General features: G+C 39.8%; 1 protein-coding gene across 1 annotated transcript; it reads right to left on the reverse strand.

The window, feature by feature from the left end:
• Positions 1 to 2506: 2506 nt before the first annotated feature.
• LOC108259775 (DNA/RNA-binding protein KIN17-like) lies at positions 2507 to 18375 on the reverse strand. Its single transcript, XM_047152099.2, has 3 exons — positions 18097 to 18375; positions 17923 to 18045; positions 2507 to 5487 (listed from the first exon to the last, which is right to left on the reverse strand). The coding sequence occupies exons 1-3, from the start codon at positions 18373 to 18375 to the stop codon at positions 4504 to 4506; spliced, it is 1386 nt and encodes a 461-aa protein (XP_047008055.2). The 3' UTR covers positions 2507 to 4503.
• Positions 18376 to 22093: the final 3718 nt, after the last annotated feature.

Raw genomic sequence — 22093 nt, forward strand, 5'->3', positions numbered from 1 at the left:
GAAAATAGCGTTATTCTGGCCCCACTGAAAATAATTTGAAAATCTAATCACCAAACTACAGCAGCCATGTCATACATCAAGAATTGCATTATGGGGTATGACAAACCCTCAGTTCAGTGGTCAGAAAAATGTTATGGGTATTTTAGTGACATCAAGTGCACATTAACCCCCAAAATACATGGAATCACAAAAGTACTGCAAGATAGACATGTGACATATCCAAGCACTCAGCTCAATGAGAGAATTGCATTCTCCTAATACCCACAATGTCAGTAATACAGACATGAATGATGTGTCCAAATGTTCGGCTTGGTCCAGAGAATCAGGAAATCTGATTTGGGACATGATTGTACATGCAATTCGTGTGAAATTTCCCATCGGAATTTTCAATGCACACTAATGTAAAATGAGTCTAGAGGAGCACACAGGCAAAGAATCAGGAAATCCCATTTGGGAATGGATCCCATGTGCACATCGCATGGAGTTTCCCGGCGGAATTCCCAATACAAAGTAGTGTAAAATGTAAAACTGTCTTACTGAGGAGAGTTATGCTATGACATTTATAAGTGATATGTCTTCTGAATATTCTTCAGAAAATGTAGAATCTAGTTCTTCTTCTTCGGAGACCCAAAATATCAAAGCTTTTTGAAATTTGGAGTTCTCAAGCTACAGGCACCAAACTCGGCACAGACCTTCAAACTGTTCTTACCTTCAGTCTGCTATTACTTTTGATCAGTGATTGGAATTACAGAATTCCCGTTACAGAAGCTCAAAGTGGCCAAAATTCCCATTGATTTGCATAAAAAAATTCTGACTGTTATAACTCCTTGAGCTTTCAGGTTACTTCCACTCAACTCAGCACAGTCCTTCAGTCTGTTCACATTGATCATGCTGTATTTTTCCTAACTGATCAAACTACTAGTATTCCCATAGCGGACAATCAAAAATCCCCCAAATTTCCATTCATTTACATTGATGGAATGTTCAGAGCTTGGCTCGGAATGTTCAAGATTTCAAACTCCAATTGTCAAAACTCACACACACCTGTGTGCACACAGCCTGAAGCCCCTATTCTCTTTCTTTCACTCTGTCAATGTACCTGTAACAAAGACTCTCACTTCATCTATCTATCTATCTATCTATCTATCTATCTATACAACTCTACAAGTATTGGCACCATATCTATCTATTCAATGCTACAAGTATTGGCACCCTAGCTATCAATCTAACCGTAGAAGTATTGGCACTTTATCTATCTCTCTAACTCTTCAAGTATTGGCACCCTATCTATCTATCTCTCTTTCTTTCTTAAAAACTGCACATTTCACACTGACTACATTTACATGGACAGCAGTAATCTAATTATTGACCTTATTTTGAATACAATATTGTGATTCTGAATAACACAATATTGAGATTAAGGTGTTTATATGAGTCGCTTTTAGAATGCTCCTTTCATGTTCCCATTTTATATGTTATAGAACATAGACTGATTAATGACACATGTCATTATGTCCGTATGGCCGTCCGACGTTCCCTCGTATCAACATACAGTTTGTATTCGTTATGGCACTGTATACAGTTTTGGGTGTTTCATTTTTAACTTTACGAAAGCTTTAAGTGCAGTTCATTATTTGTCATGTTATATGTGCAAATAGACGACTGCTTGAAGCCATGGTCTGAGTCCGAATCCGCGTACTTACCTACTATATAGTAGCCAAAATACATGTACCTCACCTACTATATAAGTATGTGGTTTTGGACGCAGCCATGCTCTCTTGTTTACCATCAATCAGATGTGCACTGCTGTGTGTGTACGTATCCTGTCGCAAAATGCGGTGAAAACTTCCATATGGCGTTAATAGTGTAATTAAGGTGTTTATATGTCTGTAATGCTCATTGATAATGCGACTAAAACAGAAATACTCCACATGTATTAATTCGATTTGTGTTTACTTCGAGTATGACTTTAGTCAGATTAAGGTAATCAATAATCGCTGTTTACATGGTAGTTTCTTAATCAGAGTATTGTCTTAATCGGGTTAATATTGGATTATTGTTGTCCATGTAAATGGACTGACTGATAACTATTTTAAACTTTCAGACTGGCTTCGTCAAGCCAGCATCAAAGTTTGTCATGAAGAGCTTTACCCATCTAGTCGATAATATTTTCTTCCAGATGTTGTTTACTTTCTCTTTTTTCTATAGCAACGAAATTATTTTGTTAATTCCTTGGGCATTCATTGACTTTGCCACCAAAATGTGGATCTCTTCTCTGTTGTCCTACCTATTTGGCTACCTTGTGCTGTAGATTCCAGTGGCTGGAGTGTCCCTTGAGGCTTGAGGCAGGATGCACCTGCGCGTTATCTGTAGTTTGCTCTATGCACTGTGACCTCCCCGGAGACAGCCAGAAATCCAGTCATGGTAACTCAGTTGTCCATGAAGGGTTTCTATTCTATTTCTTTCTGGGAGATGCATTGCACAGTTTGCGTTGTATGTGGTCATGGGGGAGTGGGAGGCTGTCAACCTATACTGTGTATACCTGTGGCGGCAGCTCGGCTGATGGCCCAGTGAGGAGGAACTGGTTTGTTTTCATGTGTTTTTACTATCGGGCAATATTCAACCTAATCCAGGCCTAGAGCTGACGCAGCTTAAAACATCCGATGAATTTAAACCTACAAACAGACTACAGCTTTTCCATATTAATGTACAAAGTCTGGTAAATAAAATAGACTTAATAAGAATATGGGTTGACTTGACTGACTCTGAAATCATGGCCTTTTCTGAGACATGGTTAAAGAAATCCGTCACAAATGACATGGTTAAAATCGAGGGTTATAATGTCTTTAGAACAGACCGCACTAAAAAGGAGGAGGGATTGTAGTCTGTTAACTCTAAGTTTAACTGCACTTGTGCACCTACACCTTCAGCTTCAAGTGAAGCAGCCACTTTTCTTTTATTGATCTTCACAATTGAGCTAAATCGGAGTTGGTTTTACTTGGAGATCTAAACTGGGACTGGTTATCATCATCATCCTCAGACTCATTCAAGGACATTTGTGACTCTCTTTGTCAGATGCAGCTGATAAACTCACCAACCCAGTTAAATAAAAAAGACATGGTTAAATTACTTGATCTTAATTTTTTGTAATGATGTTTGCGATCAATGTACAGTTGTCGGCATGAGAAATTGTAAGATGCCTAAGAGTATACCATGTTTTATCTATACAAGACAATTTAAACAATTTAATGAACAAGCTTTTTTGCATGATGTTTATAATAGTGACTTGCATATTGTCTCACAAATAGCTGATGTTGATCTAGCTTGGGATTATTTTAAATCCCTTCTCTTTTTTTTACTATATGTGATAAACATGCACCTTTTAGAAGATTTAGAATGAGATAACCCTTGGTTTACTGAATCTATTTCCACTTTTATCAGACAAAGAGATGTTCTTTGGGCCAAAACAAAGAAAACAAATAACGCCTTGGATTGTATTTTATATGGAATATTAAGAAATAAATGTACAAAATTAATCAAATAAGTCAAAAATAAGTCAAGTTTTGGAAATTAATCAAATCCTCCTCGGTTTTACTGTGTCAAACAGACTTCCTGATTTATTAAATGTGAATCAGTGTGTAATCAAGGGTAGAACCAATATGGCAAATTTTATTTCTGCTGGCTCGATTTTTTATTCTAATTACATTTCTAGTTGCAAAGGGAAATGTTGCACCTGTTCCATGTTGCCCTACTCAGCTGTTCACTTTTACTCCTATCTCAGTTACACAAGTCCATAAAGACTCTATTAAGCCTAAATTGTTCTAAATAAATAAATAAATAAATAAAAATCTCCTGATATGATAGAGCCTTATTATTTCAAAATTGCAGCAGATATTATTGCAGAGCCTATTAGTTCTATTTATAAACTGAGTTTATCTTCTAACATCATAGCCATTGTCTGGAAATCAGCTATGGCCCTCCATCTATTAAAGGGTGGAGACCTATCTGATTAGAATAATTACCGTCCTGTATTCAGACTGTCTGTTATGGCTAAAGTATTTGAAACTTTGGTAAAAGATTAATTAAAATATTATCAGATTTTATCTGATAATAATTTTCTTAGTGAATTTCAGTCAGGCTTTAGATCAGACCATAGTACTATAACAGCAGCTATGCTAGAATGACATTAAATCTTTAGACAGTAAACAGCATTGTGCAGCTCTATTTATTGATTTGTCTAAAGTGTTTGATTCTATAGATCATGACCTGTTGCTTCAGAGACTTAGCTGTATAGGCTTTAGTGAATTGGCTCTGAATTGGTTTAAGAATTATTTATCTGAAAGAACTCAATGTGTCATTGAAAATTGTAGCTCAGCCTTACTTTCAGTAAACAAAAGTGTCCCGGAGAATCTATTTTAGCCCCCATCTTATTTTCTGTCTTCATAAATGATTTATTTCATGGAATGAATCCAGCTAAGATGCATTTGCATGCTGATGACACAATCACTTATACAGTGGCACCCTCTTTGAATCAAGCATTAGATCTCTTGCATGATGCTTTTCCACCTTGACCACTATGTCCGGCTGAATCCAATTGTCTGACCTCACCGATTTCTTCTTCTTCTCCTCCATCTCGATGATTTCGTCGAGTGCAGATTTCTTCCTCTTCTTCTTGGAGTCGGTGCTGTGAGATGCATCTTTTCTTTTACCAGACGCTGCCATTTTCAGGGCGTTCGAACCCAGAGATGTGCTTGCTTTAGCTGGGCCTACAGAGGAGGAGGAGCTACCACCCAAGGTGAAGGCAACTTTCTCTTCCTCGTTCTCCCTCTTCAGTTCAGTAAACACAGGCTCCTCCTCCGGCTTCTTGCCCTCTCGGCCTCGTCGCACTTGATCTTCGATTAATTTTGCGCTGCGCTCTTCATTGTCCAGATCCTGCTTCTTCTTCTTCTTCTTCTTCTTCTTCTTCTTCTTCTTCTTCTCCAGCTCTTCCTGTCTGCGGATTGTCTCTGGATCACGATCGATGTACTGAACGTACCAGCCTTTGGGCGTCTCGTCCACTTTACAAAAACCTTCTCTCCCCAGCCATTTAGTGAAATCTGTGAGCGTCTCCCACTGAGTGGATTTCATGTGAACATGCTCCCGATGACTGATGTACTCGTTATAGATGATGTTATTGTGAACTCGTTTTGTTCCAAAGCGTCTTCTTAACAGCTCCAAAAAGTCATTCTTGAACTCATCTGAAAAGAGGTCCATAAACTGGTTGGGATTCTCTGAGGCCAGCAGTAACTGGCGCTGGTGAGACTCGGACACGCAGTGGCATTTAAACCCATTTTCATCTCGACACTGTTTCTGACACATCTGACAATACCATTTCAACTTTTGCAGGCCTTTCGCTTCAATCCGAATGCTAATTGCCTTAGGACTTAGGAAATCCGCTTTCTCTATTTTCAAACACAAAACAGACAATCGTTTTAAATAACTTAATTTCTCCTCAATTTCCCGTATTCACACGCTCTACTGTTGATACCGCGTATTTATATAGAAAATAGAACCTCGAATATAGAATGTGTTTTTCGTCATTCTTCTTCTTTTTTTCTAATATTTTTATTTCGTCATCAGCACCTCAACTAGTTTTCTATCAAAAAATGGTTTCAAAGAAAAAAAGGGATATAGAGGTAAAAGTAGAACTTTTATTATATTACAAGTATATGAAAATACAAATTAACCTGTTTTGTTATTGTATCACACTATATTGTGTCCCCCAGTTCGAGTTGACATTTCAATTATTTGATGCCTCTCCCCACAGTTATATAGGCTGAGAGAGTAGAGTTACATTCATCAGCATGTCATAACAATAAGCTTCATGCTTTATTACTGCTTTTAATCTGTCTATGAATGACAACAAACTCATTTCTGAACACAGCTTTGTTCGTGTAACATTTTTTTCCCATTTTAATTCCTAAAATGAAAAGAAATAAATCCCTATCAGCAGGGTTTATGATATTTACTACATTAAGAAGTACATTTCACATTTTACATGAAATTTAAGACTGGAATCACCAAATGCTAATCTTTAGGGGTGGGCCATGTGACTACAATCTTAATTCACGATACCGATGCGTTTTCTCAAGTCTATCAGTAGTATTCAAGTAAGAAATATTACGGAAATTGAAAAAAGCAATTAAATGTAACATAAAATAGACTTCACTGTATGAGAAACATATAGTGATTCTTATTAAATTTACTGAAGTTATTCAGTCAAATGAATGAGTGAGTCTTTTATTGTTTGATTAACATTAATGACACAGACAGCAGCAGGTTTATTAGACTGCTGTCACTTTAAGACATAATGTACAGATCCAATGTACTGTATTGGCACGCTTCAGATTTTTTCCCCAACTGTACATTTACTTAAAACATAACCGACTGTATTTGCATGAATACTCGGCCAGGCCTGCATTTTGACATGATGTGTGTTTATTTATTTGACGTCCCAGCGTAATAAGCTGCTAAAGAGAACTCAATTCTGTACTCGCATGATGAGGCAGCACACAGTTGAAACGCACGCACAGAAAGCCCCCTGGTAAGTTTATGTTGTTAATTATTTTTTATCTGTCTTTTCATGTTACACATGACGTAGACTCGACTGTACTCTGCATCAGTGGGTGTAGATATCTGTGATGCAGGGGCGAGAATTCATGCTATACGGCATGCAATAATGTACAGTATAATTCTATACTGTATAAGCCTGTACACTCATACGGTGTGCAATAATGTATAATCCTATACTGTATAAGCCTGTACCCTCATACAGCATGCAATAATGTATAATCCTATAATGTATAAGCCTGTACCCTCATACAGCATGCAATAATGTATAATCCTATAATGTATAAGCCTGTACCCTCATATGGCATGCAATAATGTATAATCCTATACTGTATAAGCCTATACCCTCATACAGCACTAGTTTTCAGCTATTCTTTACATGCTTTGTGACTGTTTTATTTAAGTATAAATCAACCGGACATAAATGCACAATTGCATTAAACAATGTATTTATTGATTAATAAAACACATGCTAAAATGTGCAGTTTAGTTCAAGGGTTTGTCCTCTCCATTACAATCTACAATGGGGAGCTTAGCATAGTTTCCATACTAGTTTGCTTAAAAATACATATTTGGACAGAAATTACAACAATACCATGGAGCTAAATGTTTACACCAGAGTGTCTAATGGACTAAATGAGATTGCCCCCCCCCCCACCCCACCCCCACACACACACACTCCAACAGCATTAGCATTGCTACACACTTTTATTTAAATGTCGAGTACAGAACAGTAACACCTGATTCACACATGGTCCTTTTACCAAATTTCAATAATATTTAAGTGATAACAGTATCCAGTTGCTTATTTAGTGAAAATAATAACAATCACACTATATTCTTCCATGCTAGGCCTGCGGCTAATTGCGGCTCTGTTTGTTGTTGCCATGAGAAGAAAACTTTCAATTTTGAGAAAAAAGTCAGAATTGCAATATATAAACTCGCAGTTATGAGGAAAAAAATGTCAAAATTCTGAGATAAGTTCTAAAGTCACAATTACCTTTTAAATTTTTTTCTCTGTGGCGGAAACGGGCTTTCCTATTATTCACATTAAAGTTACTGCATTTTAGAAGGTGGGGTTACGCATCTAACCCTGTTCCCTGAGAAGGGAACGAGACGTTGCATTTAGCATAAAAGTATGGGAAGCGCCTTGCGCACGTGACTGGTATCTGAAGCTTGTGTAAAATCATGTCTCTACTTATAGGCCTGCCATGATCAGGTGACGTGGCAATTAAGCGCGTCACATGACCACGCCGCCAGCCTCTATTATCTGAAGCGAAGACGCAATTCACAGGCCTGCCCTGGTATGACAGAGCTATGCAACGTCTCGTTCCCTTCTCAGGGAACAGGGTTACATGCGTAACCCTGACATTCCCTTTCAAAGGGAACTTCGACATTGCATTTAGCATAACAGTATGGGAACGGGAATACCCACTCCGTCATACCGAGGGTACGGCCTGTTCAAAAAGACCCAAGCCCGAGGGTCACTGCAAGACACTCGAGCCTGGGGTGGAATGAATATCCAGGCTGTAATAACGAATGAATGTGTGTGGTGTAGACCATCCTGCAGCAGCACACACATCCTGCAAGAATACCCCTTTGGACAAAGCCTTCAAGGAGGCGACTGCCCTAGTGGAATGAGCTCAGAGGCGTGGTGAGACCGCACGCCTCGTAAGCCATAGAGATTGCTTCCACTTGAGCGCAGGCATGGCCGGGAAATGTAGTCCTTGTCCACCATATTTGTAGGCGGCGCTGCAAGAGGAGTACTGCGGCCGTGTGTTCGCCCTGGCGTAACAGTTATACAGACATTGGGGTGCTCTTGTATAGCAGGTCCAAGGCGCTCTTGCTGTTACGCAGCTGCAATACTGTGGAAGGTCAGAAAATTAAGGATAAAAAAAAGATTAAGATTATGATAATTATTAATATAATTATTATTACTAGTATTAGTATTAGGCTAGTAGTAGTAGCATTATCTGACCTCTACTACTGTTTTATAGCTACAGCCCCAGGGAGGTAAATTAATAAAGAGTAAGAAAAAATGTTGTTTCTTCTATAAAGGTAGAGAATGCAGTCAGGCAAAGCAACATAGGCATGAATGTACAATCGCTCCCAGGAGCAGTCCGCCTTAACTTTAGATCTGTGTATGTAGCACTTTTCTTTAAACCACAAATTAATTTTCACCTGGTTGTAAGTGCAGCCACGTACAGCACATGTTGTTCCTGAGCTTCATAATGACATTCCGTAATGATATTCCTGCCTGAAGCAACAAACAGTATTAGTTTTTAACACACACACACAAATCATGACATAAACACCAACTGCCATTAGAGCAAGCCAGTCAGCGCTGTGCTACTACTTCCACCAGAAGTTATATTCGTAATCGTTTATACAGCAATGCCCCCAGGAAAAAGGTGGATTGGTCTCCCTTCTGGTTAAAATTTGAATGCCCAGATATTAGATATGTGAAAACGACTTGCTCCTCTCTACTTATGTTATGAATGATTTTCCTTTTGTTTATGCTCCTTTGTATCTTCTGTATGTCGTTCTGTTTGACACGAGTCCCAATATGTCTGCCAGTTGCTATTACATACGCAGTACTGAAATATTTATACTTGTTTCATCCGTCTTTAACGATTCTTTAGCCATTTTGTCTACTTCCTCATTATCCTGGATTTTCACGTGCTGGTACCCATATTAAATTAGTTATTATTCCTATCTTTTTTAACCTGTATAATGTAAAGATTTCTATTAAAATGTCACTTCTATTTATTTGATGTAATTGTAAACTCATAAGAATTGCTATCATCTCTGTTGTATACACAGATGTATCATCTGTTATTCTTCCAGACTTCCTAACTTCACACTCAGGAACATAAAAAGCTGCCCCTGTCCTTTCGGGGTCATGGTTCTTTGAACCAGCTGTGCATACTTGAAGAAACAAATAATGCATACTTTTTATATAGTCTATTACATATGCTTTTATACTAACCCTATCCACTTTTTCCTTAATTCTTTCAGGTAGCTTTAAGTCAATTTTAGGTTGAGTGAGTAACCAAGGTGGTATCAGAGGTATTGCAATTATTGAAGCAAATGACTTTGAATTTAGACCAGTTTCGTTAACCCATCTCTTTATTTTCCATGCAAAGCAAATACTTCATCAAATACTGGGATCAAATACTTCTTTCCCTCACTGTATATATAGTGGCATTTCTGATGTTTCCACCTGTAGTGCTATAATTGTTATTGTTTTAACTGCTCCTAAAATAAGTCTTAGTGCTTTAGCTTGCATGATATGTAATTTCTTTAGCATAGTTGCCGACGCAGATTCATACACAATACATCCATAGTCTAGGACTGATCGCATGAGTCCAACATATATATCCTTTATTGATTTGTCTGCACCCCAGTCTTGTATTATCAATCCACATTCCCAGATATTTAAATGTAGATACTTTTCCTAATGAGGACCCATATAATTTAAGCTGCTTGTTATCTTTGATTTTCTTCTTTGTAAATATCTGATAGCATGTTTTGGATGTTGAAAATTTTAATCCCCATTCTAAAGACCATTTTTCAACTATCCCTATTGCTTCTTGAATTCTATCTATATTAAAGGATAAATTCTTCCCTCTTTTCCAGATTTTTCCATCATCCACATATAAAGCTGTGTTAATTCCTGATGACACCTTTTCAAATATATCATTAAGCAAGATATTAAATAAAATAGGGGTTAACACACTTCCCTGAGGTGTTCGGTTCTCCACACTTACAGTTTGAGACGATTAATTGACCATCAAAAAAAAATTAAAACCCAGTTATAAATTCTTCCCTCTATTCCAATTTTCTTAAATTTTCTAAAAATTTCCTCTTTTCCTTCTATAGTTCTCATCAAGATTTTCTATGCTATAAGCTTTTTGAAAGGTTTTAACTAATAGTGCTGTCTTGTCTTTTTCTGTGATAGCTATTCTTTCTTCTCCTGTTAATACCAGTATATTTCTGGTTTTATAAATCCCAATCATCTTCTTTAACATACTCCATGTGTCATGTATCAGGGAAGGAACTCTGGACTCCAGTTCCCAGCAGCCACTGCACCATACTCATTGTCACATGACCGCCTGCACCTGATTTACATTTCGGTTAATGAGCACTCTTGTATATAGCCACTGTTTGCACTGATTCCTTGTCTTACTTACCTTTGTCTATGCTGCTGTGTTTTTGTCTTTGGTTTGTGTGTAGCCTTTGCCACAGTATTTTAGTGTCTTTGTATTTTGTTTCTTTGTTTATTAAATCTTCAGAATTCTGCAATTGCATCCGTCTCAACTTTGTGTCGTGACAGAACGTAAGACCTATATCATGGATGCAGTGGAATTTTTCAGGATCCAAAGGCCCCTGTACGAGAGGGAGAAACTGAGCTGGGAGCCTTCCAACCGGGCTGGAACCATCTCCCTCCCCCATTGTGGATCTCGTCTGGCATGCTGAGTCAGTGGAGAGCGTAAGTCAGCCTCCTTGCTCATCTGAGGACGCCTCTCAGCAATTCTGGTCAGCCGAGGATGCCGCTCCATCACCCTTATTTGCTGAAGAATTTGCTCTGTGACCTGACATGCCCAAGTGCTCCCCTCTGTTCACTTGTGCCGCGCTGAACACCGCTGTGCTTTCCTCGCCCTGCTTTTCTGCTCCGCTGAGGGCATTGCTCAGATTTACTGCTCCGCTAAGGAAGCCACCCTGCTTTTCTGCCTGGCCGAGGACGTCGCTCCGCCTACCTGCTCGGCCGAGGACGTCGCTCCGCCTACCTGCTCGGCCGAGGACGTCGCTCCTCTTCTTTGCTGTGTGTCATGTCACTCCCCCTTCCTGCCCCACAGAGGGCATTGTCTCCCCTTCATGCTTCGCGGCGAGCTTTGTCTCCCCTTCATGCTTCGCGGAGAGCATCGTTCCTCCCTTTGGCCTTGCGGAGAACCTTGCTCCCCTCTCTGGCCTCGCGGAGAACTTAGCTCCCCGTGTGGAGAGTAGCACTCTCCCTTCTAGCATCACGGGGAATGTCACTTCCCCCTCAGGCTCCTCCTTGATCCTTGTTCCTCCCGCTGGCTGTGCAGTGGCCATCGTCCTGCATTCAATCCGGACCAGGCATATCATGCTAACCAAGTTCTGCCTTCCTGCCCAGCTGAGGACATTGCCCTGCTTACCTGTTCCGCTGAGAAAGTAGCCCTGCTTTCTTGCTCTGTTGAGGAAACTGCTCAGTCATCTGGTTCAGCGGGGGACATTTTACCCAGCGGGCCAGGACCGCCAGAGGGAGGGAGTGTATTTTGGCACTCCAGGAGAAGCGCCCTTGGGTGAGGAGGGGGTTCTGTCATGTATCAGGGAAGGAATGCTGGACTCCAGTTCCCAACAGCCACTGCACCATACTCATTGTCACATCACCACCTGCACCTGAATTATGTTTTGGTTAATGAGCACTCTTGTATACAGCCACTGTTTGCACTGCTTTCCTTGTCTTGCCTTGTCTTACATACCTTTCTCTCCTGCCGTGTTTTTGTCTTTGGTTTGTGTGTAGCCTTTGCCACAGTGTTTTGCCTTAGTGTTTTAGTGTCTGTATTTTGTTTGTTTATTAAATCTTCAAAATTCTGCAATTGCATCCGTCTCAACTTTGTGTCGTGACATCATGCATTGCCGAGTTCTGTTTCCTTACCTTACCAGTATCTCTTTTTTGCCTGTTTAATTTTCCTCCTAGCCTCTTTCCTTCTGATATTCTTATATTGCCTTTGGTATCAATGTTCTTTTTAATACTCTAAATGCTTTATTTCTATTTATAATTGCATTAGAACAATCTTCATTCCACCGTGCAACAACTTTCTCCCTTCCATTTCCTTTTGCTTTAGGGTAGTTTCCTCTGCTGCTCTGATTAATATTGAGCTTAATTTCTCTGTACACTCATCAGTGTCATCTTCTAATTAATCAATTCTTTCTTACAGATGTTATTATATAAACCCCAGTCTGCTTTCTCAAATTTCCATCTTTGTTATTTTGCTACCACACTCCTTTTGCATTTCTAATCCTACTGCGCCGGTTACTGGACAATGATCGCATCCAATTGTTGACTGATCTAGTATTTCCCATTGACATTTTACTGCTATTATTGTTGAAACTATTGTTAGATCTATGCAAGACTTAGTTACATCTGATATTAAACCTTGTTCCATTCCCATCTATTAGCATACCAGTATATTCTCTTCCATATACTCTTCCACCAGTGTGCCATTTTTGTCTGTTTGAGTTTCCCCATGTAACACTATGCATTACAATCACCTCACCATAGTACCATACCTTCTTTACTCCAAATTTTGTTTAATTCTATTAAGGATAATTGTTCACATGAAATGTAAAAGTGTATTATTGTTACTTTCCATACCGATGTCCACACCTCCACCTTCATATTGTGTTTCTATATTTACTTCCCTATAAGCCACACTATTCTTTATAAATTGCAACACTTGGGTCCAAATAGTGCTCCACACTCCCCATAATCATGTTTTCCTCCACATCTGCAGCACCTTTTCTTTCCTTTACATACTTCTGCCACATAGCCTAATCTTTGGCAATTGAAGCATCTCAAAGCAGGTATTCTGTAAGAACATACTGGGTAGCTCACACATCCAATTTTTACATTTTCTAATAGGACTTTACAATTCACTACTATCATCACTGTTGTACCAACTTCTCCTTTCCCATTTCTTTTTGTTGCGGCCGATTAATTAATTCATACAGGAAGCGTCTTGAAGCTGTCATTACAAACAAAGGCTTCCCCATGAAGTATTAAATACATTTCAGTTAGCGTGTTCAATACTTTTTTCTTCTGATATTCCACTTTATTACACCTAACTTTATTTATGGACTTTAATGTTGTGAATTCTTTATATTTCCAGATTTCTTGAGTTAACACTGATGTCTGGTGAAAATTTCATGTGAATAACCTCATTGGAAATATATTTACTGAAAAAAATGTTGACACGTCTAATATTTATTTCCCCCATTGTATACTCCAAACAATTACAAAGATAATTATAAGATCATCCTCTATGGAGCCAGTAAAACATTTACAGTTGTAGTCATAAAACATTTATGTAATAATAATTAATAATAATAATAATAATAATAATAATAATATGCTACATAGTATATCCATCCATCAATCATCTATAATTGCTTATCCTTTGTGGGGTTGCAGGGGGCTATTTAGAGCCAATCCCACCTGTACAAGTTATGCTCTTCTTTTACAAAACAGGGGATGGGAGCTAAAACCCATAGAACAAAACTGCTTTGCACAGCTTTTTTTGTTGAGTTGTAATTTAAGAGTGTTTCATTTGGTGTTCCAGTGTGGTCCATTTTTAGTTTGTGGATGACAGACACAACTAATGACACAAGAGCAAAATATTATGGTTTCAATTCCAAACTGTGTTCCTGAATGTGCTCCTCGAGAAAAAACACATCCTCTGAACCAATCTCAGCTTGGACAAACCGATTGGTCAAGGAGACTCTGACAGCTTTCCCCAATGATGACGACTGGCAAATAAACCACTCAGCTGATCTGACCACCTTCCCTGTACCTTCAGAAGGAATCATGAGTCCTCCATTGTTTTTCAGTGTAAGCAAGTGGTAGCTCTGATCAAATGATGCAGGTACAGCCTCTGTCACCAAGCAAGCATGGCACACATCACAGCACAGCTTGTTTGTCGAATACAAATCCTGATATGTACACAAGGGCATTGTCCACAAGGCTACCAAAGCAGGCTGCCAGGTAACTATGGTCACACACAATTGCAGAGATGTTAACAAAAGGGGATGGATGGTTTGCAGTTTCTTCTGCTTCTAGAGCAGAGGACATCTCAACAGCAGATAAGGACATGGTCTCATCCTGTGCTGCCACATTTCCTGAAGTGCTTGGAGAGACATTGCACCAGATCATGAGATGGTGAAAAATGCCCTGGAACTGGCCTGCAGAAGGATTGTTATTCCAGAACAAACAACAAAGACAGACACGCACAAAATTTAAAGGAATAGTTCACCCAAAAATTAACATTTGCTGATAGTGTATTTACCCTAAGGCCATCCAAGATATATATACTCAGCAAAAAAAGAAATGTCCTCTCACATTGAACTGCTTTAGTTTCCAGCAAATTTCTTAATATGTGTAAATATTTGTATTAACAAAAAAATATTCAACAACTGAGACACAAGCTGAACAAGTTTCACAGACATTTGATGAACAGAAATGGAAGAATGAGTCCCTGAATAAGGGGGGGGGGGGGGGGGGGGGGGTGAATATAGAAAGTAACAGTCAGTATCTGGTGTGGCCAACAGCTGCTTTAAGTACTACAGTGCATCTCATCCTCATGGACTGCACCAGATTTGTCAGTTCTTGCTGTGAGATGTTACTCCACTCTTCCACCAAGGCATTTGCAAGTTCTCGATCACGTCTGGGGGACACATGGTTACATGTGATTTTCCACTGCAACGACAATCAGCTATCCTTCCTGTCTCCCTGTAGCACTGTCGAAGGCATCTTATATTACAGACATTGTAGTTTATTGCTCTGGACACATCTGCAGTACTCATGTTCACGTATGTTCACACAGGTGAGCAGGCACCTTAGGCATCTTTCTTCTGGTGTTTTTCTGAGTCAGTAGAAAGGTCTCTTTAGTGTCCTAAATTATTGAAACTGTGACCTTAATTTCCTACCGCCTATAAACTGTTAGTATCTTAACCTTGTTCCACAGATGCATGTGCAATAATAGTTTATGGTTCATTGAACAAGCATGAAAAACATTGTTTAAACCCTTTCCAATAAAGATCTGTAAAGCTTATTTGGATTTTACAAAATTATCTTTAAAATACAGTCTCCTGAAAAAGGGATGTTTCTTTTTTGTATATGACTTTCTCTCTTCATCTAATGAAGATTATTTTTTTGCTCTGATGAAGAAAGAAAGTCATATATATATATATATATATATATATATATATATATATATATATATATATATATATATATATATATATATATATATATGGGTGGCCTTAGGGTGAGTACATTATCAGCAAATTTACATTTTTGGGTGAAGTATTCCTTTAATACTGATATTTGCTCTTTTCAGACAATAGATTTTTTTTTTTTTAAAGTCAAATCATCAACACCAGATTACTTAGCAACAAAATTGAAGAACTGGAGCTGATCATCGAGGCACATAAAAGGGTGAAAGACTACTCACTCATGATAATATCTGAGACCTAGCTCAGAGAGTTAGGGCTGGGCTAGTTTTACTATTATGCTAAGGTTAGTGTTGGGCTAGGGTTACTATTATGCTAGTGTTAGGGTCGGGCTAGGACTACTATAATGTGAGTGTTAGGGTTTGGCTATGGTTAATATAATGCGAGTGTTAGAGTTTGGTTAGAGTTACTACTACTCTAGGGTTCGGGTTGGGCTAGGGTTACTTTTATGCTAGTTTAATTCACTTCAATTCAATTTTATTTGTATGGCGCTTTTTACAATACACATTGTCTCAAAGCAGCTTCACAGAAATATCAACACGGTATACAGATATTAAAAGTGCAAATTTATCCCAACTGAGCAAGCCGGTGGTGATGGTGGCAAGGAAAAACTCCCTAAGATGTTAAGAGGAAGAAACCTTGAGAGGAACCAGACTCAGAAGGGAACCCATCCTCATCTGGGTAACAACAGATAGTGTGAAAAAGTTCATTATGGATTTATATGAAGTCTGTTTGGCCTTAGTCTCAGCAATCTGGAATTGGAGTAGATGAGAGCTCCATCCAGAGGTAGGACATCCGAAACGGGTCAGGCAGGTCCGGAGAGCAGAAAGGATCAGGATCTCTAGTATCTCCATAAAATTGTGTGTGGCTCGACAGAAGGAAAGAGGGAGAGAAGAGATTGTTAGGACTGTGCTTAGCATAATGGAAAGTCTAGTCAGGGTAGGCTTGAGTAAACAAATATGTTTTAAGCCTAGACTTAAACACTGAGACTGTGTCTGAGTCCCAAACACTAATTGGAAGACTGTTCCATAACTGTGGGGCTCTATAAGAGAAAGCGCTTCCCACTGCTGTAGCCTTTGCTATTCGAGGTACCGTCAAATAGCCTGCATCTTTTGATTTAAGTAGGCGTGGCGGATCATAGAAAACCAAAAAGTCGCTTAGATAATGTAGCGCGAGACCACATTTATAGGTTAAAATAGTATTTTATAATCAAGGCCAGATTTCACTGGTTGGCAATGCAGTGTTGATAAGATCAGAACACTATGTGATCAGAAAGCCTACTTCTAGCTACACGTGGTCCTAATACAAGTACTTCTGTCTTATCAGAATTAAGTAAAAGGAAGTTAGTTAGCATCCAATGTCTAATGTCCATTACACATTCCTCAACTTTATTAAACTGCTGTCTGTCCTCTGGCTTCGCTGAAACATACAACTGTGTATCATCAGCATAACAGTGGAAGCTAATTCGATGTTTATGAATAATTTGACCTAGAGGTAGCATATATAAAGTAAAAAGCAGTGGGCCTAAAACAGAACCTTGTGGAGCACCAAATTTAACCTCGGTATGCGTGGAGAAGTCTCCATTTACATCTACAAACTGATAACGATCGGTCAAATAGGACCTGAGCCAGGAGAGGACTGTATCCAGGAGGACTGGCTTCATTTAATGCTATGTACTGGTTTAGTTTAATCCAAGTTTCCGTTAAACACATTAAATTACATTCCTGATCAGTAATGATTTCGTTAACAATAAGAGCCTTAGACGCAAGAGAAAATCTAATGTTTAATAGTACTAGCTTCAGATTAAAGGTGCTGGATGTGCATTCAGTATGATCTAATTTTATGTTAATTAGGTTACTAAATTTTGTATTCCAAAATACATTTTCTATGTATTTGTATAGCTCAGAGAACAGACACAGTCTCTATAGTATGTACTACAATTGTTGAACTATTAATTGAACATTGCTTATGATGAACGTTGTTATTGTAGGAAGATGTACTTACGGTAGGCAGTCACTTGGTGTGTAGCACCTTGGAGATGTTGTCTGACAGCAGTTCTGCTCCAAGGCTGCTGGGGTGCAGGCCATCAGGACGAAACAACCTAGGACGCTCCCAGAACAGATTTCAGTTATTAACAAACGGCAGATTCTGTTCATTACACCAAGAAACTAACCAGTCATTCAAAGCAAGAAGTCTACTGAAGTTTTCAGCTCCACGTCTGTATGGGGGAAGAGGTCCAGAGACGATGATCTTCGTGGTGGGTGATCTGCGTCATACTGTCTCGATCAGGCTGGCAAAGTCCCTCTTCAGAACCTTTGTCTGCCGCAACCTGATGTCGTTTGCCCCCACGTGCAGCACAACCACTCCAATGCGCTCGTCCTTCTTCAGGATCCCGGATACCTGTGCAGTGACATCAAGGACACGAGCACCAGAAAAACAATGTGTGTGCACCTTACCCTTTGTTGACGCAACGCCGACGATTCGCACAATGGAGTCCCCGACGATCACAGCGTTTGGTCTGGTCTGATGGAGCGGGGCGAAGTGGTTCCTGGTTGGGATCTCGAACAATGGAGGTGGAGAGGTCCTCTCCCGGGGTATGGCTCTCACCTTTTGCTGCTGGTTCACCCAAGGTCCGTGGGGAGTCGGCACCGGCGTGACGGAGACCTCAGCTGGAAAAGTCTTGGGTGCACGGTCCCTGCGGCGTAGAGGGGTTGGGAGTGGTAATACCATGCTGCGTGCTTACCTTGGATGTATAGGCAGAAGCACAAGATGTTTCCAGCGCGGTTCTTCGCTCCAGCAGCTGGGCCTGCTTGTTGAGTAGGCCGCGGACCTGTTTCTCCATATCCTCCAGTTCCAGCAGCACCATGTGAAGCTCGAGCAAGTCCTCATCTGCACTCAAAAGCGGAGAAACAACAGACATATTTGCTGTTTTAAAAAACAGTGGTAAATGAGATAAATGTGAAGTGTAAACAAGGCTAGTGGTAAGGTGATGCTAGCGGGCTACAAGCTAGTCGCGGATGTTTGTAGGAACCAATAAAACTTAGTGACAGCGCAATATTACCATTGTTTTATCTAAAGTAGTATTAGTGATATTTGTAAACATTGTAAAGATAAAAAGAAATAACATAAGATAAAAAAATATATATATAATTTTAAAGTATAGATATTAGAAGAAAATAGCATCAGCTCGAGGGACACTGCTTCCTGTGACACTTCCTACTTCCTCGGTTCCTAGTGTTAGGGTTTGGCTACGGTCACTATTGTGCTATTATTAGGGCTGGGCTAGGGTTACTATTGTGCTACTGTTAAGTTTGTGCTAGGGTTACAATACTGCGAGTGTTAAGTTTCAGCTAGGGTTTCTATAATGCGAGTGTTAGGGTTTGGCTAGTAATACTATAAAGCGAGTGTTAGGGTTTGGCTAGGGTTACTATTATGCTAGAGTTAGGGTTTGGCTAGGTTTACTCTAATGCAAGTGTTAGGGTTTGGTTGTGGTTACTATTATGTGAGTGTTAGGGTTTGGCTAGGGTTACTATAATGCGAGTGTTGGGGTTGGTCTAGGGTTACTATTATGCTAGTGTTAGGGTTGTGCAAGGATTACTATAATGCTAGTGTTAGAGTTTGGCTGGGTTACTATAATGCAAGTGTTATGGTTTGGCTAGGGATACTATTATGCTAGTGTTATTAGGGTTGGGCTAGGGATGCTATAATGTGCGTGTTGGGGGCTGGCTAGGGTTACTATAATGCGAGTCTTAGGGCTGGGCTAGGGTTACTATTATGCTAGTGTTAGGGTTGGTCTAGGGTTACTATAATGCGATGGTTAGGCTTTTGCTAGGGTTGCTATTATGCTAGTGTTAGTGTTGATCTAGGGTTACTATTGTACTAGAGTTATGGCTAGGCTCGGCTTACTATTATATGAATGTTAGGGTTTGGCTAGGGTTACTGTAATGCAAGTGTTAGGGTTTGGCTTTGGTTACTATTATGCTAGTGTTAGGGTTGGGCTATGGTTACTATTATGCTAGTGTTAGGGTTTAGCTAGGGTTACTATAATGTCATGGTAAGGGTTTGGCTAGGGTTACTATATTGCAATTGTTATGGTTTGGCTAGGGATACTATTATACTAGGGTTAGGGTTGGGCTAGGGTTACTATTGTGCTAGTATTAGGGTTGGTCTAGGGTTACCATTGTGCTAGAGTTAGGGTTTGCCTAGGTTTACCATAATGCGAGTGTTAGGGTTTGGCTAGGGTTACTATAATGCGAGTGTTAGGGTTGCTCTAGGGTTACTATTGTGCTAGTGTTAGGGATGGGCTATGGTTACTATTGTGCTAGTATTAGGGTTGGGCTAGGGATGCTATAATGTGAGTGTTAGGGTTTGGCTAGGGTTACTATCATGCGAGTGTTATGGTTTGTCTAGGGTTACTATTATCCTAGGGTAAAGGTTCTGCTAGGGTTACTATTTTGCTAGTGTTAAGGTTGGGCTAGGGTTACTATTGTGCTAGAGTTTGGCTATGGTTACTATAATGTGAATGTTAGCGTTGGGTTAGGGTTACTAGTATGCTAGTGTTAGGGTTTGTGTAGGGTTACAATTGTGCTAGGGTTAGGGTTGGGCTACGGTCACTATTGTGCTATTATTAGGGTTGGGCTAGGGTTACGATAATGCGAGTGTTAGGGTTTGGCTAGGGTTACTATAATGCAAGTGTTAGGGTTCGGCTAGGGTTACTATTGTGCTAGGGTTAGGGTTGGGCTAGGGTTACTACTGTGGTAGTGTTAACGTTGCACTAGGGTTACTATAATGTGGGTGTTAGGGTTTGGCTAGGGTTACTATAATGTAAGTGTTAGGGTTTGGCTTTGGGTTACTATCATGCTAGTGTCAGGGTTGGACTAAGTTTACTATTATGCAAAGATTATTGTTGGTCTAGGGATACTATTGTGCTAGAGTTAGGGTTTGGCTAGGTTTACCATAATGCGAGTGTTAGCGTTGGGCAAGGGTTACTATTATGCTAGTGTTAGGGATGGTCTAGAGTTCCTATTGTGCTAGAGTTAGGGTTGGGCTAGGGTTACTATAATGCGAGTGTTAGGGTTGGGCTAGTGTTACTATTATGCGAGTGTTACGATTGGGCTAGGGTAGCTATTATGCTAGTGTTAGGGATGGTCTAGAGTTCCTATTGTGCTAGAGTTAGGGTTGGGCTAGGGTTACTATAATGTGAGTGGTATGATTGGGCTTGAGTTACTATCATGCGAGTGTTACGATTGGGCTAGGGTAGCTATTATGCTAGTGTTAGGGTTGGGCTAGGGTTACTATAATGTGAGTGGTATGATTGGGCTTGAGTTACTATCATGCGAGTGTTGCGGTTTGGCTAGTGTTACTATTTGCTAGTGCTAGGATTGGGCTAAGGGTACTACTATGCTAGCGTTAGGCTTGGGCTAGGGTTACTATTATGCTAGTGTTAAGGTTTCGCTAAGGTTACAATTATGCTAGTGTTAGGGCTGGGCTAACGTTACTATTGTGCTAGTGTAAGGGTTTGGCTAGGGTTACTATAATGAGAGTGTGAGGGTTTGGCTAGGGTTTCTATAATGTGAGTGTGGTGGTTGGGCTAGGGTTACTATTATGCTAGTGTTGGTGTTGGGCTAAGGGTACTACTATGCTAACTTTAGGCTTGGGCTAAGTTTACTATTATACTAGTGTTAAGGTTGCTCTAGGGTTCACTTGGTGTCAGCTATAATGTACACCTTTTAGATTTTTGTTATTTAATAAAAAATAAACTATTAAGTCATATGTAAATTTGACATGAATTTCACTATCAAATGGGTTCATACACAAAATATACCATAATTTAAAACTCAATAACATTTGAAGGGAATGACTTACAGTCACAAACCCAACTGTAAAGTGTTCATCTAGGTGTCAGCTATAATGCACACCTTTTAGATTTTTGCCGCCTCCCTGATCACCTCTCAGCCCAGGTTGCCGAACATGTGGCCTTGACTAATGCCTGCGTCCTAGCTACTGGTTGTACTGCTACAATCTATATAGAGTCACAATATTCCTTTGGTGTTGTACATGATTTTGGCAGTATCTGGTAGCGATGTGCCTTTTTAATAGCTGCAGGCACGCCCGTCAAACATTCCTTGTTTGTGTCTGATCTTTTGTTAGCATGTGAACGTCCAACATGCTTGGCTGTGGTCAAGGTTAAGGCACATTGTTCCCTGACAATATTGAAGCTCGAGGTAATGCTATGCATGATGCTGCAGTCTTCCCTCTGTCTCAATTTCAGCTGCCACAACCTCAAACCTTACAAACTCGGATGAGGTTAAGCCTGTCACACAGCAGATACTGTCCTCCCTAATTGGCATGTATGTTAATGCTCCTGCATTAGAGGTGTGTTCATGGATGGACAAGGGTACAAGCCTAGATTCTGCTGGTGTATGGACGAAAGGGGGAAGATATGTTG

The sequence above is a fragment of the Ictalurus punctatus genome, chromosome 28 (assembly GCF_001660625.3).
Source record: "Ictalurus punctatus breed USDA103 chromosome 28, Coco_2.0, whole genome shotgun sequence".
Taxonomy (NCBI): Eukaryota; Metazoa; Chordata; class Actinopteri; order Siluriformes; family Ictaluridae; genus Ictalurus; species Ictalurus punctatus.